Source organism: Zingiber officinale, chromosome 4B (genome assembly GCF_018446385.1).
Source record: "Zingiber officinale cultivar Zhangliang chromosome 4B, Zo_v1.1, whole genome shotgun sequence".
Lineage (NCBI taxonomy): Eukaryota > Viridiplantae > Streptophyta > Magnoliopsida > Zingiberales > Zingiberaceae > Zingiber > Zingiber officinale.
This window is the reverse complement of record NC_055993.1, coordinates 19592112-19618942: the sequence shown is the minus strand read 5'-3', so window position 1 is coordinate 19618942 and position 26831 is coordinate 19592112. Positions and strand designations below refer to the sequence as shown.

Below are 26831 nucleotides of genomic sequence, written 5' to 3'. Positions count from 1 at the left end.
TATATAATGTTACTTCATATTGTTACATAATTTGTAGCCTATGACATTGATATTATTTATCCTTTTAGAGATTTGGATTATGAGTTTATTGATTTTGGTAATGATATGAGGTGAAACTTTTAGTTTTCATATTTTGAAGTGTGGATGAATTTTTAAATTAAAATAGTAATAAGATATTATAAAAAAGGGCTATGTTTTTTTAAGCTCGATTTAAGCCATCAAAATCTCAAGTCCGACACTGGCACATGTGTGTCACATGTGTATTTGACGAAGTGGAGGTTTATGAGAAGATCCCCTCAGATCTTAGCATAGATGCAGAAAAAGCCAAAGGGATAGTGAAGGAGCATGCGAAGAGCATACTAGCAAATTCATTGGTTCAAGCTATTGCACTGCTCAGACAGAAGAACCACGATGGAGTGGTATGAAACACAAGGTTCAATTTATAGTTTTTTTTTAATTGTTGCTATTTTTGCTTGGACACAGGGTCGTAAATATTTTCCATTAACTTCGCTCTTAGTATTGAAGAGATCAATTTAACTTGCACACACGAGTATCTTTTATCAATGATATGCTGGCCTGTGACATGGTGGTTGTTGCTGATCCCCTTACATGGCTAGTTTATAAGAAGTTTGTAAAATAAAAATACCTCAATAAAAAAGTTTGAATTATCATAAAGGTTTATAAAAAGTTTGTAAATAAAAATATCTCAATAAAAAAGTTTGAATTATCATAAAGATGAAGTTTGAGGTTTATAGTTCAAAAATAGTATTAAAAATAAAAACCTAATTTTTTTCTATTGAAGATGGACTTTATAATTAATAATAAAGTAGTGTTGTATTTTGATTTGTGATTTGTAATATAGAGAGTTATATGATAATGTAAGTTTCAAAAAAAAAATTATAGAGAGGTTTTTTTCATTGTAGAGAGAATAATAGGTTTTTCATTTTTGATATGGTATTATGTGACATATTGAGAGCTAAAAAAAATCTTATTTAAATATTTAACTATTGGAGATGCCCTTATACTGTGTGTATCTAAAGAGCATCCCAAAACTAGAGAAGTTTGCACTGTTACAATATCTCCTCTGCATCTGTTATGTTATTGCCTCTATACTAAGGACATTCTTCAATAGTTAAAGGTTTAAATGTATTTTTTTTATAATTCTAATATGTAAAATCAATATTATAAAATTTTATTGAAACATCTCTAATCTAATGGTTATAACTTTAAATGAGTTTTCTTTATGGTCCAATTTATAACATGTAGTTGCATGGATTCATGCATGTTATATCAATTTCAAAGTAAAAGAGCAAGTTTAAATTTTCACTGCTGCTCTTAAACTATAAACCTCATATTTATAATGGTTCAAACTTTTTCATTCTTCTTTTTTGATTCTACAAAGCTCTCACAAACTTCACATTGGAGATGTCTTGAGGGTTACGAGAGGTGCACTTTCCAAAGAAAAAGACTATTGAGAAAAGTTTGAGTTTTGACCATTTATTTTGTAAGCTTAAATTTGTCAAAATAAGATATTATAAGAATAGGTGTAGACATTTTTGTAAAGTTTGGACGTTAAGAAATGAAATCTTCTATCCCATAATCTTCGTGTCCTCCTGTCTCATTAGTTAAAATAAAAATATCAATTTAGAGTTTAGAGTTTAGAATTTCGGATGATTGATGGAGCTAGAGTGATAATAAGAAAGTCGTTTAAATATTCTAAATTTTAAACCCTAAGTTTTAAACGGAGGTTTTGTTTTTCAAGTTCAAAATGATATTTTTTTTCTATAATTTAACTAATGGATTTATGAAAATTATGCCACAGAAGATTCCGTCTCAAATGTTTTACAGCTATAAGCCGATCACATGTGGGCTGCTAAATTCAACTAATTTTATCTAATGCAATCTTTCCACTGTTTACTTTTACTACACTGATTGTAACGACCCACCTCCTACTAACTAGGCTGCGAGGCTGGACCGTCACATTATGCTGTGCTAAGCTATAAGGTGCGGAAAATCGTACTAATTAAAATCTTACTCTGCTAATGACTATTACAATCTGTAGGACTAGGTTCAAAGACCTTTCCATTGACATTCATACACTAGGGAAGGAACCCGAACCTTCGATTTGATCGAAAGACTGAAATGAGACCCTTCCAGCTGAAATCCGACACTCCAATCGATCAGCTGATCGATTGGAGTCATCTGATCGATCCGGTGATCGATTCAGCGTGCTACTGTGCACGGACAAGATTCTGGATCGATCGGCTGATCGATCCGTCCTGACTAATCGATCCATTGATCGATTCAGCGCGCTACTGTGCGCGGGGATAATATTCTGGATCGATCGACTGATCGATCCAGGCTTGCCAATCGATCCAGTGATCGATTCTAGGGCCTTCTGTTCGCGACAGAACGCGTCCGGATCGATCGGCGGATCGATCCCGGAGCTTACTGTTCGCGATACAAACTCCTCAATCGATCAACTGATCGACTGAAGACCCCCAATCGATCGGCTGATCGATCGGGGTTTCTGATTTCATATCAGGAGTCTTATTTCAGCACTGTTTCGTGCCAAATTCACACACATAAGTTCTAACACGGCTATAAACATATCAATAACAATTAACTGACATTCTAAGCATGATCACTATCAATCTAAACAGGTCTTGCATGATTCCAAACATTAAAATAACTAGAAGTGCGGAAACGTAATAACTTAAGAAAATGCTAAAGGTTTCTAATTTTGCTAGTTTCTCCAAGATCTTTATTCTAAGTTCCATCCACACACATCTTCCTTGCATTGTCCTCCAGCCTCCGCTAATCCATCCTTCCTTTACCTTTATCTGCAGTATAAGGAAAAGGAGTATCTGTAAGCTCAAGAACTTAGTAAGAAACCATCTACCTCACAAAACATGCATACGATGCAATTTATGCTTTTAAAACATGCTATTTGAAATATATGCTGAACATTGCTAAACATGGATTCTAAAACATGACATAATCACATACGATACATGGCAATCATAGCTAAGCATAAATCATCATGTGGATCCATAAGAACTAAACTGAAATAAAAACTAAGCTACACTACTGCTAACTGATGTTAAGCTACTCTATATTCACATAAACTATATTGTGAAGTTTTGAAAACTATTTATCATAAATAGATGAAAATACATAATCATGCTGCTGATGGGCCCGGCAATTGTACTTGTTGTGCGCGCATCCCTAACTAAACCCGGGGTTGCAAATTCCGAATCTAGTAGGGTTTACTAGGTTATCTAAACCTAGGGACGACTATGGGAGCCCAACCCAATGGACATCTAGTCCAGTACAGTGCCACTGCTAAAAGTATAATACTAAGCATAAGCTAATAATTCTTGTCTTGCCTTTACTAGGTTGTTTAAACCTAGAACTAGGTTATCTAAACCTAGAGGCGACTGTGGGAGCCCACCCATTGGACCGTAGCCCCATAAAAGCTGTAGCAAGACTAAATGTGCTATAAAATGCTTCTACTGCATTTATCTAAACTATTGGAATGCCTATAGTGGCATTTTACTGAGCTAAGCATTAAAACAAACACTTGGTGTGCACTAATTCACACCCTATATACTGAAAATTCTGCATATGACTAACTGATGCATAAAACGTATGAAAAACTACTTATACTGCAGGTGAGGGGTTTCTTACCTCTTGCGCTAGTTTTCTTACGATTCTAATCGCTAGTTTTCCGGTGAAGAAGATCTTTTCGACGATCTCCTTGCGTCTACGTGTTCTTCTCGCGGAGAAGAGCGTCCTCGTGTCGGAGTTGTTGCTGGAAGGAGCCCTTATGACCCTAGAGATGAAACCCTAGCCTTTCCTTGGCTTAGTATGCCGAGAGGGTGAGGAAGAGAGAAGTGGCGTCGGCGGTGAGGGTTTGAGGAAGAGAAAGTTGCGTTAAAACCATCCCCCACTTAATAATTTTCCTATTTATATTAAGTGGGTAATTCGGCCCAACTCTAACATAAATCTAATTAATTCCTTTTTCTTTTAGCATGACCCTGCTGGGTTCACTTGGTTACTAGAGTTATCTATAAAACTTAAAGTCCTATAGGTCTCGGGTTCAATTCCCGCTTAGGTTATTTTGCGTTTCTATTTATTTTTGCTACTTCCACTACTCTAAAAATTTCATAAAAATATCCTAAAATTCCGGAAAAATACTAGGATATTTATAAAAGTCTTTTGAGAATTTTCGGGCGTTACACTGATCTCCAAGAGAAACTACAATTTATAGGATTATCTCCAAAGGGGCAATGTTACCTTAGTTTTTTTTTAAAAAAAAATTCTTTTACCATCAAATAAATTCAGAAATGAAAGTAACAATCTATACAATAATATCAAAACTTAGGGGACGTTTGATTTAAAGAAATAAAAGTGAGGAATAGGACTAAGAATCATTGTTAATGTTTGGATTATAGGAATAGGAATATAAATAAAGGAATGAATTCTTAAATTGGGTAATAATTCATTCTTATGTACTTCCCCTTTAATGAGTATTACCCTATTTTCATCAATCAAAATATTCCTTTATTCCAAAAATACACTTGACATAAAACTAAAATTTTCTCCCTTAATTTCAAATATCAAAATATATTTATTTATTTATTTTTCTTTCATATCACTTCTCTCTCCTTGTTCTCTCTCATCATTTTATCGCACACTTTCTCTCTCCTTAATATCTCTTATCACACTCTCTTTTCTTTGGTTTTTTCATTACACTTTCTCTCTCATCATACTTTCTCTCTCCTCAATCTCTCTCATCATACTTTCTCTCTCCTCAATCTCTCACATCACACTCTCTTTTCTCTTTTTTTCTCATCACACTTTCGCTCTCATCATACTTTCTCTCTCCTCAATCTCTCCCATCACACTCTCTTTTCTCTTTTTTTTTTTCTCATCACACTTTCGCTCTCATCCCACTTTCTCTCTCCTCAATCTTTCTTGTCACACTCCCTCCTTTTTTTGCTCAACACACTTTCTCTCTCATCATACTTTCTTTCTCATCATACTTTCTCTCTCCTCAATCTCTCCCATCTAGACCCGACCCCGGGCCAGGTCTGGCCCGGACCCGGCCCGGGCCCGTAACCGGGTCAACGGGCCGGTTGCCCGTTGACCCGGTTCGCTGGGTCGAACCGGAACCGGCTCGGCAAGTTGCCGGGCCGGTTCCGGTTCATTGGGTGTAAAAACCGGCGAACCGCCGGTTAACCGGCGGGTTGAATCGGCGGTTCAGCCGCAAATTTTTTTTTTTTTTTTTTTAAACGGCTTGAACCGCCGGTTAACCGGCGGTTCGTAGCCGTTGGGAGGGTTTTTTAGGTATTTTTTTCAACGGTTAGGATCATTTGACCGTTTTTTGATCAATGGCTATGATTTAGTGTCCGTTACTATCAAAACTCTATAAATAGAGAGCTTATTTCATCATTTTTCACACACATCTTCTCTACTCTTAATCTCATTTTCGTATTCTCTAATCTCTACACGCTTTCGTTTTCAATTTTCAATTACAATGGAAGGAGGCCGCGGAGGTGCATCATCTCGAGCTCGGAAGGGAAAGCAAATAATGAATCCGCGGGAGGAGGACCCCAACATTCAATCCACCGATGATGAGATCGAGCATCTTCCGAATCCGACACCCGAAACACAAGGAAGTACCGATGCAATTACTTCTAAGGTTCGGGAACTTCCTCCTCTAAAGTCTTCTATTTTTACTAAACATTTTGAGAAGGTCACTCTTCCGTCGGGAGAAATGCGTGCAAAATGTAAGCACTGCAATGCTTCCTACAAATTCCAAGCCGGCGGCGGCTATGGGTCGTTGAAACGACATGTAGAAACGAAGCACCCGACGGAATATGGACTCGACCGTTCTCAAACACAATTATCAAGATTTTCTTCAACTAACGGTAGTACCGATTCCGATTTATTTTTATATTCGGATAATAAATTAAGAGAATCATTAGCTAAATTTGTTTCCGTAGAACATCTTTCTTTTAGTTTTGGATCTAAATGCACATTTGAAGATTTTTGTAAAGAATCTCTTAATCCATGTGCTAAACGTGTTCCTAGGACTACACTTACTCGTACAATTAAAAAATTATTAAAACAAGGGAAAAAGAATTTAATTGATGAATTTAGTAAATTAGATAATAAAGTTTCTTTATGTTCCGATATTTGGAGTGATCATTGGCAAACACATTCGTATATGGGTGTGACTTGCCATTGGATCGATAACTCTTGGAACCTCCAAAAAAGATTATTAGCTTATAGAGTTTTTGATGAATCACATAATGCTCATAATATCGCACAATTATTATGTTTAATTTTAGAAGAATATGGTTTAACTCATAAAATATTTTCAATATCATTAGATAATGCTAGTTCTAATACCGCTTGTATAGATGATCTAAAATTTGTTTGTCAACCTATTATTGGAGGTTTGTTTTTTCATATTCGTTGTGTTTGCCATGTTTTAAATTTATATGTTCAAGATGGTTTAAAAATTTTAGAAAGTTATATTAAACCAATTAGAATTGCAATTTCTTATTTATGGTCTCATCCATCTATAATGAAACAATGGGGTAGATTTTGTAAAATTAATGGAATGAGACCTAAAAAATTTCCACGTGATGTACCAACACGTTGGAATTCAACATACCAATTATTACAAGATTCATTTCAATATAAAGAATTATTATGTTCATTTTTTGCACAAAACACTAATACTAATATATATTTATTTTCACAACAATGGAATATTTGTAGTAGTATTTGTGAAATTTTAAAAGTATTTAATGATGCAACCGAACAACTTTCCGGTGTTTATTATCCCACTGCTCAATTAGTTTTAGAAAATTTTTCTAATATAGTATTAGTTTTAAATGAACATATTAATAATGAATCTTTATCTCCTTGCATCTTAGCTATGAAAACTAAATGGGAAAAATATTTTTATTTAATTCTTGAAATTTATTTAATTGCATTTGCTTTAGATCCTAGATTTAAATTAGAAGTTTTACAAGAAATGTTAACTTTATATTATGATGCTTTAATTCCAATTAAAGATTCTTCTTCCCCTGATCCAGCTAATATTATATATAATGTTAGAATTTATTTATATGATATTTATAATAAATATTATGCAAAATATGGAACACAAATTAATATTTCTGAAATTCAACAAACTACTAGTAGTAATTTAAAACTTACAAAAGTACAACTTTTATTAAAAGAACGGACAAAACGTCCACGGGGATCCTCAAGTTCCACACAGGAACTTGAGAATTATGTTACGACTTCTTTTGATTTTAATGAAGCAGATAGCGAAAACTTCGATATCTTAAAGTGGTGGTCACAGAAGGCTCAAAGCTTTCCCGTTCTCTCCGTGATCGCAAAAGAAATTTTAGCTTGTCCAGTGTCAACTGTTGCTGTGGAGCAGACGTTCAGTGCCGGCGGCAACATATTAGATGAACGACGATCAACTTTGTCTCCCGACTCATTGGAAGCCAAGCATTACTGGACGATTGGATCAGAGCGGAGAAAAGAATCCAAGGAATGCAACTTTCAGATGACGAAGTTGAAGATTTTGATACTGAAGGAACAAATACAACAGGAACAGGAAATGGAAGTGAATGAAAATGTAAAAGGATAAAAATGTAAAAGAAGTACGTGGGCTTTGATTCCCCTAAAGGGATACGTAGGCAACTTAAATAAGTGCAAGCCCTTTTTTTAATAAATTTTAATTTCTAATTTTTAATTTTTAATGTTTAATTTTTAATTTTTTTTAACATATTAATCTTGAACCGTGACGAACCGTGAACCGAACCGTGAACCGGCGGTTCTGAACCGTGAACCGTAACCGTCTTGGGCGGTTAAGGTTAAGGGTCGACCTGCCTGGAACCGTCGAACCGGCGGTTCCGAACCGTCAATTCTGAACCGTGGTCAGGTCTACTCCCATCACATTCACTGCTCTTTTTTTTCTCATCATATTTTCTCTCTCCTCATTTTTTCTCATTACATTTTCTCTCTCTTCATCCTCTCCCATCATATTTTCTCTCACATCATATTTTTTTTCTCATCTTCTCTCATCATGCTTTCTCCTATCACATTCTCTTTTCTCATTTTCTCTCATCATACTTTCTCTCTTTTCATTCTTTCTCATCACACTTTCTCTCTCATCATTCTCTTTCATCATATTTTTCTCTCATATTCATCTTTCTCTCACATCTAATTTTTTCTGTTATTTTTCTTTAAGGGTAAAAAAGGAAATTTTTATTTATTCTGATAGAAAATATGCAACTAACTAAACATTACTTTTAAGAGTGATATTCACATTCCACAATATAATAATTCTCATTCTCATTCCCATTCTTATTCTTAAGAAAGAACCAAACGCCCCCTTAATAGAGTTTCATCATCTCTGTAAATATAGCCTAGGTAATTATCACTTGGGCTATTATCTCCCTCCCAATAGTATGGGTGGACGAGATGACGGTTCATTTTTTTTTTTTCTAAAGAAATAAAAATAAAATAACATTAATAGAATAAAATAGTTTTTTTAAATGAATAAGATTAATTATTAATTTTGAAAATGTATTTTTTTTAATAAATGACTTAGGTGGAAGGCCGGAAGCCGAACTGAACCCAAAGCGTCGAGTTCGGTGGTTGTAGAATTCGAATCGACACGGACACAAGAAAGGGTGGAGAGCTCGTCTCCCTCTTTGCCTGTCGGCGTCAGCATGCGGCGACGACGAAGAAGCAGGCGACGCCATGCCCCACCACTCACCTCTTTGCAGTGCTGCTTGCTGCTGCTCCAGGTATGCACTTTTTCTCCTCCTTCAGGCTCCCCCTTCCTCCTCCCCTTTGGAGCTTCGAATGAAGTGCCTCTTCTTTCACCAAGTGACGCCGATCCACTTACATAGGGCTTTCACCTGGCCGTTAAGTCCCACATCGCCAATTTAACTGTAGAAAAGAGGCGACTTAAGCAATTGCCCTTGCCTGCAGGTTGTCTCTTCGGAGACATCCGATAAAATTGGAACGATACAGAGAAGATTAGCATGGCCCCTGCGCAAGGATGACACGCATAAATCGAGAAATGGTCCAAATTTTTTTTCCCTTAAACTTTTGTTTTTAATCCATTATTTAGCTTTCGGAAGATCGCTGGCTATTCTCCGGTTTCCACGGAGGCCTAATTTCTAATGCGAACTTTCAAAAAACTGCTTTGAATCCTCCTGTGGTCGGAAATCAACTTCTCCTTTTTCATCTATCATTGTTTTAATTTTTTATTCTGCGTCGATCCTTATTTGGATTGCTTTTAGGATTTAACCTCTGCCTTAAACCATTTTTTGTGATAAAAATCTGACCTTTGTTCTCCGTGCATCGTTTTACTCTTGGTCTGTTGTTTGTTCGTCTATGCATTCTCTAACGACGTGAACGCTGCCCTAGTTAGTACTGAGGACGTTAGGCTTGTTTATTCTTATCCAAGTTTTCTTTTAGAAAGATTATTCTCATCCGATTTAATATTTTATGATAGATGTGCCAAAAGGAATCTGTTGTTTGCTTCCCTTTGCCCAATGGTTTCATGATGGCTAACTCTGGAGTACTGAAAAATCCAACATGCGTAGAGGAAAAACCAGACATGTACTTATCTTAACACTTCTGATGGATTTTGATTCATATTTGACAAGTCAGAATATAACAATTTTTCTTTTTGTTTGAGAAAAATCAATTTGATATGATTTGTCTTACATCCTTCATCTTCTCATGGGAGCATGAATATAGTGAGTGAAGAGGTGTGAAAATACATTTTGTTTCAAATACCAAACATGATATAAACAAAATTATATAAACTCTTATGATAATGTAATAGTTAAAATATAGGTTCTTTTGTACTAGAGACAATTTTATAATCTATAAGAACTCCTACCGATGTTGGCCCCCAACTTCGTGATTTAGCTTTTTGATGATTGTTGTCTCCTCTTTGGTTTTCTTGTAGGTGTAATAAGCTTCAAAAATTTTACTTTGGATCTTACTGTAGTCAGAACTCAATTTCTTTCTCCATCCATTGTTGTTTTAATTTTTTTTTCTTGCTTGCCTATCCTTATTTGCATTCTTCTTAGGTGTTAAGTTTAAACTTCTACCTTCCTCCATTTTCTATGCTAGCAAACTGACCTTTGGTTTTTCTTCTATACCTCAAACCTTGCGTTAATTTGCTACTCAGTCTTTGTATTTGATTTTTTTTAAGACACGAGTCCTAACTTAGAAGTTAGAACGTCAAGCTTTGTTATTCTTCCTGAAGCCAATAGCTACTTTCATGTTCCATTGTCTTATACTGATTAATGAAAAATGGATGTGTCAAAAAGGAACAAAGCTATCAACTATTACATCAAACTTTAGTTCTGTTGTTTGCCCCATTTGCTCTATAGTTTCATGATGGATAACGGTTGAGTACTGGAAAATCAGACTTGTGTTGAGAAAAAATTAGAGTTTTCATAACACTTCAGTTGATGTTTGATTCATGTTTGACAATTACTAGGCTATAACAACTTTATAGGGAAAAGCATTTCTATGTGATTTCTGTTTTACTTGCATGGTCCATCCTCTCATGACAGTAGAAATATAGCGAAGAATACAAAATTGGATTGTGTTGCAGTCACCCAGAATGTTGATAAATGAGTATCATCAGCTAAATTGGTTGTCTGCCAGTTTAGTTGCATGATTTATGTAATTGTTAATAATATTCATTTTTCTGCTGATCTATTTTCTTAAGGCTATTATGCAAGTTCTTTCATCTAAAACTAACCTGGGTGATCTGTGGAATCTTCTCAGTTTCCAAGGTGTGCTTAATGGCTGACCTCACAACAATGGCAAATTTTGAAGCTGATGTTAACCTTCTACATTTTAATCTAAATTTCTTGGCCTGTAGACAAAATTTAGGGCTTCCAAATAGGGAGAAATATCTCAGGCAATATGAATTGTAAGGTCAATTTTTTGTTGTTTGGAAACATCCTTGGGCATTCTTGATAAGTGCGCATGCTTTGTTTTGTTTTGTTTTAGTGGCTTATATTTATGTACAAATACAGAAGGGGAGCCTGACCTAGAGATCACAGGTTCAAATCTCGGAAACAACCTTTTGCAAAGTAAGGTTGCATACAATAGATTCTTCCCCGGTTGGCGAGAGTTTCGTGCACCAGACTGCTCTTTATATTTATGTACAGATACCAACTTTAATAGAACCATCAAATCAACGTTAAAGAAGACTTACAACAGTTGATGGATCAGATTTGAGTCAAGAGTAAGTTGGAATCAGGTCTTACATATCCTTAATTAATGAGGTTACCATTAATTCAGGTTTTCAGAGATTCAATGCAAACATAGTTAGCCACTTTATACAAAGTTCCAAAGCTATGTTATGCTATTAGGTCAAATTTTTCATACTCTGGATCTTGTTTACAATCTTCTTGCAAAAGATGTGAGTTCTTTTGTCAGTCTAGAGTTGAAGAATATGGGGACATCAATCTTTTACAGTTGTTATGCCCATATGTCTGCTATGACTGGTTGCTATATTTATGCTTAAACTTTTTGTGAAAACTGAAGTATGTGACTTGGTTTTATTTCTGTTAATTACATGCAGAGTTTTACAGTTTTTAGAAGTGGGCATGACACTACAGTTGCAAGACTCAAATGAAAATCATGTCTTCAAATATCACCAATCCACTGTATACCGGCACAATCAAATAACTAATTTGACTGAGGATGCAGAAAGAACTATTATATACAGTAGAACTTTCCAAAATTCTCCACTTGCTCCACAATACTTTCTGCCTCCTCTGTCAACCCCGAGCAGATGATCTACTTCTTGCAGACAAAAATTTGCAAGGGCATAGCACTCCAGTATAGGCATTGTAATGAGAAAAGAAGTCTCCGGTGTTATTGTCCTCATGCAGATGCATTTATACACCAAATCAGTGAAGCTTTTCCCAGTGGCTTGGATATCTTAAATAACTTAAATGGCTTTCCATGCATTCTGCAGTTATTTTGGGATGCATCAAGGGGAATTCTGTATATGATTTCAATGCTCAATAGCAATTAACTTATCCGTCAAAATAGAATTGTGTTTCAGTATAGCTCTAACAAAGGCCTTTTAAGGTGTATCCTGTGTTATCTTTGATAATGTTGCGGCATCGATCATAAGTATCAGTTAATGAGTCTCTGTTAAGAGCATATGGGGACTTGCTTGTGGGCAAAGAATCCATCTGTTGCTGGGGATTGAAATTTCATCTAGTGAAGTCACAACATATTTGGAGACAGATTCCTTATTATGGTTTATCTATCTCATCTTGCTATTGACAAATTATTAACCTAAATGGAATAGAGGTTTGTGTCAGGCTCCTTAAGCTTGCTGAATCTATCTTCTTTGGTTTTGTTCCCTCTAGATATGCAAAATAGTACTATAAGACAAAATAGTACTATCTCCTTAACCCTTTTTTGGGATACTTATTGGATAGCCTTTGCTTTCACTATGGTTGCAATACTAGTTGTTATCGTGCTGTTTGAGCTTCTGATCGTGTTTTTATCTGATGATGCCTTCACAAGAAAGGCAACTAAGGGTTGAATTACTGGGATAGAAGATAAGAGGGAGAGGAAGGAAAGTGATAAAATGATTTTTGCTCTTCTTATATGTCTATGCAAGTAATTGGACCGTAAAGTAGAAAGGAAGAACAATGAAACGATAGATTCCTGATAAGTTCCTGTTGTTCGATGTGTGTCTTCATATCCGAATTGGAGTGGAGTTGTTGATTCAGTTGTGTGACTCAGCCAATTTAAATGAATGCACCTTGAATCAGGAGGCAGGTCGAGGTCACGTTTTGCTTCAGAGGAACTAGTTGAACTGTATTAACTTCAATTTGATTTTGATTGTGAATGGAAGCTTTTATTTTTTAAACAAGGAGTAATAATCAAAGTTGACGTATTGATTGATATCTTTCACACAGCAAGTTTCTATGTGAAAATACCACCCCCACAAAAAACACTTATCTATGTGAAATCACCCCCACAAAAAAAAAAAAAAAAAAAGCATCCTGCTTTTATGTAATAACTTCAAATGTAAATGAGAATGATTTTAACCCGCTGGATAATGGTGAATGATTCCAAATCTTAGGTGATCAGTGATCTTAAGTTGGAGAAATACTTTCAACTAGGCTACGGTTCTTGGTCCCCTTGAGTTCACAATACATGGTCTTACAGGACCACTTGTTTAAGTTGGAGATGCATATATTGGCCTACATTGATCACTTTGATCTATGCAAAGATGACTAGTTTCCCAAGATGGGCTAAGGAGTTGACGCCCATTTGATGGAGGTTCCTCTGCTGGTCGCCACATCTACTTCGGCAAACTACAGTATATCTCTGAACACACACACCAAGAGATTTATTTATTTATTTGCTGGACATAAAAAATTGATAACACTAGGAACTAGGAATAAGTACATTGGTCAAACATCATTTTGCAGAATTCTCCATTTACTCCAAACAGAATGATGAAAGTAGAACAAACTCAATATGTTTCTGGACACTATGCAAGAATTATTGAACAAAATATGCCCATGAAATACTACAAGGGTCTCATATGGTACACCACCTATACATGACTGATCGCACAGGGCGGAGGAGAAAATGGAGTTTCATAAGCTGATCAGCTCAATATTTCACTGAGGTCTATAATAGCTTCCCTGATGAGGTGGCGGAGGGTAAGGAGATGGCATTGTATAGGGAGGCGGGGGATGTGAACCTTGTGGATGTTGGTGTGCATTGTAGTATGGTCCACGCCATCCTGGATATGCTGGTTGCCCATATTGATGGCTGGGTGGCTGTTGTGGATGCTGGTATTGACCAGTTGGAGCCAAGTAAGGAGCCTGCTGAGGATTGGTGTACCCAGGGTAGGGATGTGAGTATCCAGGCCTTGGCTGTTCCCCAGGTCGGTGATGGAAGGCTGCCTGAGGGTGTTGTGGAGTGCTTTGTAGTTCGGATTGTTGAGAAGCATTCCTTTGTATACTGGCTTGATCAGCTGAAGGATAATTATAACTAGGCCTCACATCAGCTTTGAAGCTGAGTCCAGATAACTGCCTCTGCACATCTTCAATCATTTCCCGGCATTGAATGCTTCTGGTCATTGTAAAATCGCTGCATTGCTGCTTTATATTTGTTATTGCATCCTGAAGAAATGGAAGATTACTTCAGTTTTTGCCACAATGCATCAGTAGCCTCCCAAGTCACAACAGTGTCATTCATGGTTACTCAGGTATAAATTTATTTCAAAAGTTGCCATTTTTTCAGGAGAGTATTTAGAGTCAGATATATGAAACTAGCATACCTGAAGAGTAACATAAAACTTCAGCCCTTCATTGACGTTCTCCTTGATTTCTCTATATTTTGCTACTGCAGCAGCAATCTGTTTGTAGCACCTCTCACGATCAGCTGTTGAAATTGGTTAGAATATAAAAAAAGATTCAGTACTGTGTTCAACATGTCGAAAGAAGACGTAGTGTACAAAAGGAACTAAAGCACAACCTGGGCCTACAGTAGCTCAAGTCATATGTATCCCAACTACCTACAGTTGGATATATGGATGTTATCCCACTATTGGGTTCTGTGTAGCATAAATAATAACTAGGTTATTTTAGGCCTTTTATATTATATAAACTTACTTTCCTTTTTATTTTCTTTTAGGCCTCACATCTTAATTGATTCACTTGTCTGTAAATGAAAGTTATCAGCAATCCTTAAACATGCTCTTAATATCTTCACATATTTTCTCCATTTTAATCATCGTCTGAGGCTCTACTCTCACTAGGGATGTTACTGGGGTCCTGGGCCAAGCACAGCCTGGGCCCAAATCCGCCCATTATCTCACAAGCAGTGTATGGCTGGGACGGTCAGACCCAACTATTGAAAGGTTGTTTGTCATGGCCCAAAATACCTGAATCCTAAGCACACAAAAGCTGGGTCTGGATTTCCCATGCCAGAAAGGATCGTCCTCAAGTTAATTTGTTAGGTCAAGATTTTTATTAAAAAATAAATAAATACATGAGATCATTTTAGGGGGAGATGCACAAAAACATGATCCTCATTTAATGAAATTACACGATTTCAAATACATATGGAAACTACAATTGCTGAAAGTTCTATTGAAGTTAATTCTCCTTGCAGGTTTTGACTCTCCTACCCCTATGATCTGCAGATATCACCAGCTAGCATTTGGTATCACCATGATATACATATAACCTCATTCAAGGTGTATTTGTGGAACCTATGCCCACAATCTCCATAGGGAGAACTCCATAATCTATGTTTTTTAGAGGAAAATCAATGATATTCCACTAATTTTGTGTCACTTGATCTCTTATTAGTATTGGATTGATTCCATTGAGATATATTAAAATTTCATGAGCCAATTGCAAAAAGGGGACTAGTTATGCCACAGCTCTAGGCATTTTTATATAGAATAAAAATGGAAAAATAAATTAAAACTAATTATATATACAAAAATTTATAATGCTAACAATATTGAAGCTAGATTATACCTCTTTCTATCAAAGAAAAGTGACTGAATGAAGACAGTTGATTTTACCATGTCAAAGTAATATTGAATAGGTGATTGAGAGGATGATTTGGAACTGGAGATGAATAACAGGTGGGGTGGGGTGTCTTTATAAATGTGTAGTCATCTCAATCGTGCAGTTAAGGCATGCCAATCAGTCCAGTTGAGAGATAGGTCTTGATGGGCTGGATCGATTTGATCGGGCAGGTTAATTAATTAATGTAGTTTGAGCAGGCTGATTAGTTGATCCGAGTTGAGTGGGCCAGTTGATTGATCTTGGCAAGTCGCTCAATTTGGGCAGGTCAAGCAATGAGGTTGTGAGATCTGGGAGGTCAATTAATCCAGTGGAGTCTATAAATTGAATTAGCTCTGGTGTTTGGTTAGTCTGGGCTAACTAGGTCATTATGGCTAGCTAGATCAGTATGAGTTGGCCAAGTTAAACAGCCGTGAGCCTTAGCAGTGGGCGGTTTGAGTGAACGAGCTAAGTGGGTCAGGCTAATCAGAACTGGAGCAAGAACACTAGGTGGTTCAAGTGGGCCAATTGATCTAAACAACTTGGTTAGTAGAAGCGATCAAGGTAGGTTGGGCAGTCTGATCAATCCACATCAATGAGGTTCATTCAATTAAAGTAGCTTAGGCAAACATACAAACAAATATGAGAGCGTAGAGCTCATGGACAACAATAGAGAATGGAGGAAAGGGGTTTCCTAGTAAGGACAGAGGACTTTGGATACAACAACCAAACATTTATCACACTAAATGGAATCGACTATATGAATCCTCCTACGCCATCAGACTTAATCTCCTACTATATCATCATTTGTTAAATAAATTTTATACCGTTTTATTATTGCTAACTAAATCTTCTTTGATCTTCTTCCTCTATTAATGTGAGGAAAAATAAAGTTACCCTCTATTTAAGAAGTTATTTTTCTCCAAAATGTTCATATTTTTGAATGACTAATAATTATTTTGTATTGTGAATTATATTGAATCATGAAATATATTTAAAAAGATCTATTATATAGTTCTGAGATTGAAAAAATATGTAAAATAATATAATATAATATTATATCTAATAGCCTAATAGTATGAATAGTATAGATCAAGTAAGTTGATTTTTTTTATGTATAATAAAGATATATAGGTTCATATAATATATAAACTATTGTTTATTTCATTCCATCAAAAATTAAAATCAAATGAACCATATGAACTTTAGTTAACAAATGTTATTGAGAGAGAAATCATTATCCAATAGAAGATAAGTTCTGATATGACATTGACTTTTAAATCACGTTCAATTTCAACCTTATTCTCATTGTGTATTAAAGTGATAAGACTTATTTTTCTCAATTATTATTAGGTGTCTAATCCACCTTAATTATTATCAATTTTAACTATGTAAATAAAAAAACTTCTTTTGCAGTACCATCATTTCATTGACTTTAAGGTTCCACTTTCTTTGACCTTTATATTTCTCTCGTATAACAAAATTCATACTTTCTTTCCTTTTTATTGATTTTGATATAGAAAACTTCTGATATGAGATTGACTTTTAAATCACAATCAGTTTCAACCTTATTCTCATTGTGTATTAATGTAATAAGACTTATTTTTCTCAATTTTTATTAGGTGTCTAGGCCACCTTAATTATGTGTCTCTATGTGAAAACATATCATCATTTCATTGACTTTAAGGTTCCACTTTCTTTGACCTAAATACTTTTCTCATATATCACCTTAATTACTTTCTTTCCTTTTTATTGATTTTGGTTGAATTTCCAATATGTTGAGTTTAATTTAAAATTTCTTAGTTAAATTTACTTGGTTAGATTTAAGTTATCGGTTTTTTTCTTATTTTTTTTAGAATTATATAAGATAATATTCATATTAAATAAACCAAATCATCATACTTCTTTTCATTTTCAGCTCATATGTAAAAGACCTTGTTGTTTTATAAGTAAATCATAATGTATTGCATGATATAAATCTTGAATCAAACGATTCTGATTTACCTAGCGATCTAAGTTTGGAAAATTGACCCATTACACCAGGATAGGGTCAATGTATGGCCTGTAAGTTATATAATAAAGAAGGGCCAAATTCAAAGGAGTGCCCCTTTTTTTTTGGAATCATCAAGTTATATAATTAAAAGACCTTTTTTATTTTTAATCGAAAGGGTACTCCGCCCCCACCACCCCCATCAACCTCCCTGTAAAATAACAGGGTGGTCCTCAAGTACAGTGTTTAACATTATTATTTTCTGCCACATGCATTTAATATTAAATTGGTCAAGCGGATTTGATGTGTTCAAGAACATTCACATTATAACAACTACGATAGCTGGTACGTGAAGCTACTACAACCTACTTCAGCTACGATTTTATAATTGCTACAATACAAACTTGTCTTGTTCAACAACATTCACATTGTCACAGCTATGAATTGTAACTGCTATAACTACGATAGTATCTACGAGACTGTAACTATTACAACATTGCATCAACTATAGTTTTGTAACGTGAACTCGTCGTGTTTGTACAACTAGCTGATGATGGGATCGGTTTAGGATTTAATACATGTGGCAGCAAGAGTTAATAATGTCATAATACTGAAGGGAGTTGTGTCATTTTACGACGGGACGGGGGAGGGGTTAGTGGGGAGGGGCGCCTTTTTGATTAAAAATCAAAAAGAGGCACTCCTTTGATGATTCCGATAAAATGGAGCACCCCTTTCATTTTTGCCCATTAAAGAAAATATAAAAAAGAAGAAAAGGAAATTCATTACCAATATAGAAAATGTTTCACAACTGAGCATCATTAATAAATGACTCACCAACTAAATGCATAATTAAAGAAACAGTATAAATAAACTAAATTGAGAAAGAAAGGCATCAAAGAGCAAAACATACCTTTGTAATCCTCCAGATTGAAAACAGCAGAAAAGTCTTCATTTTGTGCCTATGAAAAGCAACATGGAAAGGAAGAATACTTAAAGATATAGAGAATATGAAATAAAGTGGGAAAACACATTTTAAAAAAAACATGCATGCCTAAAGATGGAAATTAAATGTTAGCAATGAAAATGTTACATTGGCATTTTTTTTTGAAAGAATAGAAGATTTCTTGTTATGTGCTGTGACAGAAATGTGAGAATTGAAGAAATGTAAGAATTAAAGATTTCTTGCTATGATGGCACTTTAGAGTAAAAGAATAAAAGATTTTTTGTCAAGATGTGAAAAAAAAAAACTTGATTAATGACATATTGAACTGTAAGTTTGATTTTTAACTGTAAAGCAGCATAAGACTCGGGCATGGCTCAATAGACCACCTATGAAAGTAAGGAAACCATTAAAAGATGTAAACTCTTGAAATTCATGTATGCCATCTAAAAGATCAACTGTTAAATTACCAACTGAAGAATGCATGAAATTGTCATGCAGCACCAATGAATGCTACTTTCACACAAGTTACGAGTCAGGACTAGATGTACAACAAGTTTTGAATGAAAATACATAGACCAGTATACCACTAGCAAAAGTCAAATACCATAGTTAAATAGATACTGAGTTCAATTGCTCACTATCAAAAGAAAACAGAGATCATAAACAGCTCATAAAAAGCTGAAGAGATTCCTAATTTTTTTTATCAATTCAGCATAGTCAACCTCAATTTTGAAAATAGTTAACCTGAATTTGAAGCAATATTTGCTCCTGTGCCTCGATATTCTGAGCAATTTCTCCACATATCTGATCATACTTGGATATCTCCTTCCTAAAGAGATCTTCTTGTGATCCTGTGCTTGACATCAACTTTGGTAATATATCATCCTGCAAGAGATAATAATAGTAATTGAAATCAACTAGCAAACTTTAGGTATTTTTTAGTCAGAAAGGCATTGCATATGCTAGGGTATGATCATCACTTTTTTATCCACCAAACCTTAAGTCAAAATAATTTATGGCACTTCGTTTTATAAAATCTAGTGGACAGCCTATAAAAATTTTGTATACAACTTGATATGATCCAACAATTAATGACAATCCATCATTCAACAAAAATTTAATTCATAATAACAGAAAACACACAAGAAACCAAGAAAAATAAAAATAAATATTAATTTGCATAAAATCTTTAATATCAGATGATAAAAACTTGTCAATCTGAAGAATGCATATAACAACAATTACCAACATCAACATTGCTGTCTACTTGCTTTAACTCTCCTCACATAAATTAAAACCCAGTGAGCATATTAATTATTTCAGGATAATGTTAATGGCCAAGCTATCAATTAGATAATACAAGCCAGATGAAACATCAAAATTCCAGCCTTTCTATTCCCTTGGAACAAGCATTTGTTGGAATACTACCACTATAGAATGATGGCAAACATCAGAAAAAAGAAAGCCACCTTTCTCTTCATCTCTTTCAACATGTCTTCAAGACCTGCCCTCTGTGCACCAAGATTCTCCAATTGCCTCTAAATAAGAAAAAATAATAAATATTTTACTCATAAGACAAAGCATGGATATCAAAAACAACAAGAAAAAAAAAGAGAAATGAATAGATGATACTCCAAAACATTTTTGGGTTAATATCTGAAGCTAAACAGAATAACATCTTGAATGAATATCAACAAGATTAAATAGATCTGATATAGATTTTATAACATCACAATAACATTTAATGAGAAATATATGTAGCTGAAATGAAAACAACCCTTCTAGCTTTTAGCTTTCAGTTTCAATTTAATGTGCTAATATTTTAACAATCAGGTTATGATAATGGAGTGGTGCTATAAAATGCCAAAATCCCTTCCTTATAGAGCTAATTAAGTAAAAGACAATATAAGTTGTTATAAAATTAGTTCACTAAGCATTCACCAAGAAACTAAAAAATAAGAGCTTGCTGGTTACTTGTATCATCTCAATATCAATTCAACAAGTGAACTACCATAAATCCAAATGAATCCCAATAACCAATTTTAATCTACTAAAATTTATCAAAGTAAATACTCCTGATTTACAAGTTAATAAAAAAAAAAAGAAGAATGTAGAAGAAGGACAATTCAGCAGAGATCAAAGATGGAAAATAACCAACTCTTAAAATTGAAGTTCACATCTGAAAATTCTGCAATTTTTCATGAACACTACCAGGATAAATATTTAGGAGAATAATACCAAGCTCTGTTTAAGTGCTCCCACAATAGCATCTTCATTGCCATCCAAAGACATAATAGGCCTTGCAAGACTAGGTAATGCAGATTCAATCTGAAAAATGATTTTATAGTCAGCTCACGAAGATCAAGACTAAAAAAGACACAAAACACGAGATGAAAAACCTAATAATGGAAACATCTTTAGCACAATAGTGGAAAATCAAAAATAATTTTAGCAAAAGAAAAGAACCTTGGTAATGACCAGAATAAAGAATATATTGAAAATAAAGAGTAAACACTAAAGATCTAATTGTTGAAGGGTTCCACCTAAAACTGAATTTTGAAAAGGACCACATAACTAATTCGAAAAATACAATAATTACACAGAAAATGTAGCTGTGAAAACTAATAATTCCTTGTTAGTGTATATAAAAGAATCTGATTTGCAACTGTAACTTATTATAGCAATGAATATCGATTTAATAAACATCAATAATCTCTCAAGAAAATTTAATTTGTCTGTAAACATTACACTAAGACAATTCGCATGAAAGTGGCCAACAGTAGAAGAAATGGTCAATAAAACGGCATGGATAAATGATGAGCATTGCTTTAGAAGGTGGCTGCCTAGGCTGTTTTCGCAAAGGACCAGTCCACTGCTTTGCCTATGCCAAAATTAATAGACATTCTCTACCAGACAGCCTTTTCAAACAGCAGTCTAGGCCATCCCAGTGGTCCACCTAAGGAGTCTAAGAAAGTTTGAGAAAAAAAAATTAGAACTTTTTAAAAAATTGATAGGCTATTTGATTTTAGAAAGTTCCCCTAATTTTCTATCCTCCCACCTCATAACATTGTCACCTCCCCCTTTTCATCCAATGTTGGCAACCTACATTTTCAACCGTCTTTTCTTCCTTCTCTTCCCTAAGCATGTTCTCCCTCTTTTGTTGGCTTTTTTCCACATTCATTACTAGAATTTTCATTATTTATTCTCTCATTGAATCCACACATTTTACTGCTTTTTAATACCTTGATGAAAAAAAGTAGACTGCATATCAATATGTATAATCTACAATATGATTGAATTTCACATAGAAAATAAAAAGATTGTGACTACTCAACACTGTAAACATAGTTCCGTTATTATTTTCGTTTTCATAATCAATTTGTAACAAGAAAGAAACAAGAAGTACACTAAGCATACTGTCACCATCCTATAAGTGCAATGAAATTTTAGTGGCATGCTTCAAAATTCAAATTTAAAGAAGAAAAAATAGACTATATGGTTTTTTGTCGTGCCACTATAACAAAATGCAACTAAGAGAAACAAAGTTCTGAAGCATTTTTGACAACAGAAAAACCAGCAACAAATAAACCTTTCGTGTCAATGCTTAAGCTTATGGTTTTCAAAAGTGAACCAGCAACAAATAAAGACACAATCCTGTATTTAAAGAAATAAACCAACCGGTCTGCGGTTAAGAATTGCCATCAGTTCCAAATTGTCCCTTATTGATCGTTCTATCCTGGCATCACTATCTGCAGCTTGCTTAATATTTGCAGCAAATTTGTTCAATCTATCCTGCAGGTTCTTTGTCAGGGTGCTTGATTGAGGTCTTGTCCATTTTGTTCCAAATTGGGTTCGAAATTGTGCATCTTCACTTGATTCCTTCTGCAATAACTCCTCAGTCTGAACCAAGAGCTCCTGATTAACTTGCCTCAAGTCTCTGAGTTGCTGTAACTCAGCTTCCAGTCCAGAAGGGCCACCACTTATCTGGACTGCTTCAACATCTTCCTTAAGTTCCACAGGCAAACTAAAGTTACCTTCCAAGGCTAAGATAGACTCAGGAAGGTCCATCTCCTTAAGTTTAACTCTAGCTATTTCACTTCCTTGCTGCAATTTCTCTGCCTGTGTCCGAATAATGTTGTCTACCATATCAGTGTACTTGGAGAGAGCCTTTGTGCTGCTGTCAGGAACAATCCTAGAGAACAGTGTCTCCTTGCTAGCATCAAATACTTCAGCCATCGAAGTAGGTTTGACGAGAGAGGCAGCAGGTAAAGCAGCCAAGGAACTTGCTTCAGGAACCCGCATCAAATAGACCCGATTATTCTCCTTCACAGCTCTCTCCAAGTTTCGGTTCATATTAGTCTCTAGTTTGTTGACAGCATCAAGCAAAGGTTGAGCAACACCCCTTACAGATTTTTTTGCATCAGCAAGGGCATTAATCCCAATCTTGAGCCTACAAATTTCTTCAGCAATCTCTTCTTTCTCATGAAGATCCAACGAACATCTATAGCAAGCTTCTGCATAGTATTGGGCTGCCTTAAGTTGTACATGAGAGATCCATGTACGATCAAAGTGCTGATTGAGTGGTGGAGCATTCAAAGTTGCATGAGTTTCCTCATAATAGAGGCCAACCTGCAACAAGAAAGGAATTGAAACAATTTTACGTATGTCATCTCAAACACGACCATAAGTGGGTTAATTTCCTGATAAAAATTAAATTGCAGTAGAACGAATTGTATCCACCTATGATATGGCCATTTTAAACTTCCAAACACGATTTTGTTTTGTCATGTTGCCCACATGTGTTTTCCTCCATTATTTTTATTATTATTATTTTTGGTAATCCAAATATCCACTCTTCGAACCAACTAATCTTGGAAGTGTCCGGCCCGGTCGAGCATTTTCCTCCATTAGCACTTTACCACCATCATTATTAAAATGTGATTTTCTCCACAAGAGCAGAAAACAAAATTATCAAATTCTACTTAGTCAAACATTTGATTGGTTTGGACTTTATATATGGCAATACATGAATTGATTATAAGGCACCTAAATCAACAAACTACGACAAGGAGTTTACAGACAAAATATGGGTGCAAAATAACAAGTAAATTCAGTGATGTAGATGATAGATGGATACTGGAGTAATATGACAATCTCAAATGTGGGAAAATTATATTTGTAGTTTTTGAAGAATTATGATTCTTGCAATCCAGAAATGCTAAAAATTACACAAGCTATCTCCCAAAGAAACTTAAAAAAAATGCTCATCAAAAATGATTTAACAAAGGAGGCTAGTTTTGCCATGTTTTCCTAAGATCAAAATGACTAGATATGAACAAGATAAACCAAATCTTGTCCAAGATGGCCACAAAGTTAAACTTCCAGATATTGCAATTGATAAAATTAGTATGTTTATATAGTGAATACAAATTTTAACCAACATTAACTACCCATACAAATATTCGGCATTTCATGTATTGGTCATTCATGCGAGAAAAAGACACACGATTATAATCAATGTTATACTCAAATCTGCATTTATGAACTATCTAAATTTAATGACAATACTCACCAACTCATAACAATCTAAAAAATATGTATTCAAGTTCAAAGTATAACCAATATAAAATTCAAAGAAAATTAACCAAAGATCCAAATAGAAGGATATGTAATTAAATAAAATATCATGCAAAATAAAAACATAAGAAAGCCTAAAGGGATCATCACCTGGCGAGCAACCTTAGAGCAGAGGGCAGGTGGTTTGGCGTCGGCAATGACCTTTTCAAAGAAACACTCCTGAGCTTGCGCTAGCATTAGCTTCTCCAGCATCCCAGCGCATTCAACGGAGAGATCGACAGTGGCTCCGCCAGCGGCTGCCCTGCCTGCAGCGTGATCCTTGAGATAACCGAACGCCCCAGCTGCACTCTGGAAGTAATTGCAAGCCTGTTTCAGGCCAGCAGCATCAGTCCGATCAGCGGAAAGCGCGATCTGGCTGTTAACAGCGCCAAGATTGAAGAGAATGGCGGCCTTCTCGAGGTGGAGCGACTGCTGGGAGGCCTTCTTGTTGGGCTTGAAGGCGTCGAACCAGGTGAAGGTCAGCGAATGGACATGGGCGCGGTCAGGAGAGATAGGAAAGCGGGGCTCGATGACGGAGAGGGCGCGGTAGTAGGAGAGGAGGATGTCCCGACGGAGGTTAGGGTTCGCAGCGGCGTCGGGGGACTTTTCGAGGTCGAGGCGGAGCTGGCGGACGGACTCGAGGTCGTCCTCCGCCGCCTGCGCCTCGCGCTCGCCGTAGGTGGTGGCGATGTACTGCCGGAGTGGCCGATAGATATCGACGGCGGACGCCTTCTTCTCTTGCACCGCAAGCATCACGTTGACCGCCGTCGCATACGACATCGCCGATCGCCTCGCCGGAATACAGATGATCCGACGTATGGAGTTAGTTCTGTAATTGGGAGTTTACTTGCAGGCGAAGGTGAGATTTGGGGATAGGGCCAGAGGAAGATGCAGTCGAGGAAGAGAGGATCGAGACTCGAGGGTCAAGCACATTAGCATTCTTTTGACCCGGTTCGGGATTTATCATTTTCATTTCGGCAATTCACCATTTGGAGCATTTACCAATTACCATACGAAATACTCACTCTAAGAAATAATTAAAATGTGCATGAAACTTCAATCTCGGGCTACGGGCTTTCGTAGAGCTGCACCGGTTATCACCAAATCAATCCGCCCAAAAGACAAAATACAGTCCCACCCCAATTGAATCAGTTGTTTTTTTTCTAATGATAATTTTGAATAGCCTGATGAATTGAAAATAAAATTTATACACATTTATGCACACACTAAAAAAACTAATTTTTTATTTGGAAAGTTTAATTATAATAATAATAATAATTACTATTATTATTATACTCTAGCGACATTTTAAGTTGGTGTATTTTAAAAAAAAATATCGGCAATTTACCAAAAGACATGGCTTGGATATTATATTTACCAAAAGGCGCATCGTAGTTTGGTTTTTACCAAAAGGCGCAGTTTATTCATGTGAAATTTCCATTATAACCCTACCGCCAACGTCCCCTCCTTCATTATGAATTTCTAGACATCCGACCCACAATTTGAATTAATTTAACTTAAAAATAATGTTGCGATCATTTTTCTCCCTCCGTTTGTCAACTCGGGCATCCCTGAGTGTTCTTCGTAAGTCTCCAATATCAGCTCCAATATTGTGGCAAAATCGTCCCCCTAGTGAAACCCCAAGTATTGTGTTTATACCTTGATCAAGCGGCATCTAGCATTTAGACCTTCCAATCCAACGTTTGCGAGGCTCAAGTATAGGGTTTTAGGGTTTTCGTCAATAATCTTCTTTCATAATGGCGCAAAGAAAGGGATTTGGTGTATCGTCCTCTTCACTTCAATTATCTGTAAAGGTATCACCTTTCGAAACTCTGTTAATCTAAAACTCTGTGATTTTGAAAAGTTCAACGAATATGATTTAAAAATTTATAAATTATCAAAATTTAGAGTTCAGTGGATGTTGGTCAAAAACTGCATTGGAACAGTGTATTAGGTCGCTTTAAAAGTTTTTTTCAAGCATCCACAAAGAAAGGAAGGCATCATGAATCTGCGATTTTACATGACCGACACATGGCAGTGATCAAACAGTCACCCTTTAGCATTTTTTTGGACATACAAGATATTCAGCATATCCGTGGTATTTTGGTCAATATATTTCAAAATTGGGATTCAAGTGCTTAAACCTTCAAATTCTCAGGTACAATGTAATTTTATTACGAAGTGGTTGTATAGTAAAATCAAATATTTTGCAAAGGTGAATAATCTAGTCAACTAATGGCAGTGATAGTCGGTTCTTATTGTAAACGAGGGGTTTTAGGCCTAACACGAGATCGTATCAGGCCTAACGTGGGTGGGTCTGATACTATATCGTATCAGGCCTAACGTAGGCCTGATACGATATCGTATCAGGCCCAGTGTGTGGTGAATACTTATGTATATATTTGTAGATGTCAACTAATCATTTAACTTGGTCAGGCGTTCCGGTTGCCTTCACAAGAAGAGACGTTTCATTGCTCCTTGGTATTGCAGACCGAGGAGCTTCGATTCCGATCAATTCAAATAAAGCATGCGATGACTTCTTTCTAACATACTTCTCAAACAAAAAAGAAGCTACTAGATGAAGAATTGAGGAGTTGCTTAGATTTTATGGCAATTGCATTGAAGGAGAAGATGATGTTTT

At 35.6% G+C, this 26831-nt stretch overlaps 3 protein-coding genes and 1 non-coding gene across 15 annotated transcripts; 3 read left to right on the top strand and 1 right to left on the bottom strand.

Moving 5' to 3' along the window:
• The first annotated feature begins 245 nt into the window (after positions 1-245).
• LOC121978144 (protein TIC110, chloroplastic-like) lies at positions 246-1136 on the top strand. Its single transcript, XM_042530520.1, has 2 exons — positions 246-419; positions 1014-1136. The coding sequence occupies exons 1-2, from the start codon at positions 246-248 to the stop codon at positions 1134-1136; spliced, it is 297 nt and encodes a 98-aa protein (XP_042386454.1).
• A 7534-nt stretch (positions 1137-8670) lies between these two features.
• LOC121974823 lies at positions 8671-12999 on the top strand. Of its 12 annotated transcripts, none has more exons than XR_006110102.1 (5): positions 8671-8846; positions 9563-9669; positions 10858-11005; positions 11112-11323; positions 11663-12999. XR_006110102.1 is itself a non-coding variant. In XM_042526072.1 (5 exons), the coding sequence occupies exons 1-4, from the start codon at positions 8769-8771 to the stop codon at positions 11300-11302; spliced, it is 537 nt and encodes a 178-aa protein (XP_042382006.1). In that variant the 5' UTR covers positions 8671-8768; the 3' UTR covers positions 11303-11323; positions 11663-12999. The 12 variants fall into 12 exon arrangements, 1 of the variants encoding a protein (XP_042382006.1); XR_006110098.1 differs by having other exon boundaries at positions 10858-11010; XR_006110099.1 differs by adding an exon at positions 9034-9127 and having other exon boundaries at positions 10858-11323.
• LOC121979033 lies at positions 9037-9139 on the top strand. The gene has a single exon (XR_006111314.1). It is a non-coding gene; the product is annotated as a U6 spliceosomal RNA (small nuclear RNA).
• A 433-nt stretch (positions 13000-13432) lies between the features above and the next one.
• On the bottom strand, positions 13433-25131 carry LOC121974822 (vacuolar-sorting protein BRO1-like). The gene is made up of 8 exons (XM_042526071.1): positions 24302-25131; positions 22253-23203; positions 20813-20902; positions 20044-20112; positions 19319-19459; positions 18542-18590; positions 14402-14505; positions 13433-14243 (listed from the first exon to the last, which is right to left on the bottom strand). Exons 1-8 carry the CDS (start codon positions 24968-24970, stop codon positions 13737-13739), a joined length of 2580 nt encoding a protein of 859 aa, XP_042382005.1. The 5' UTR covers positions 24971-25131; the 3' UTR covers positions 13433-13736.
• Positions 25132-26831: the final 1700 nt, after the last annotated feature.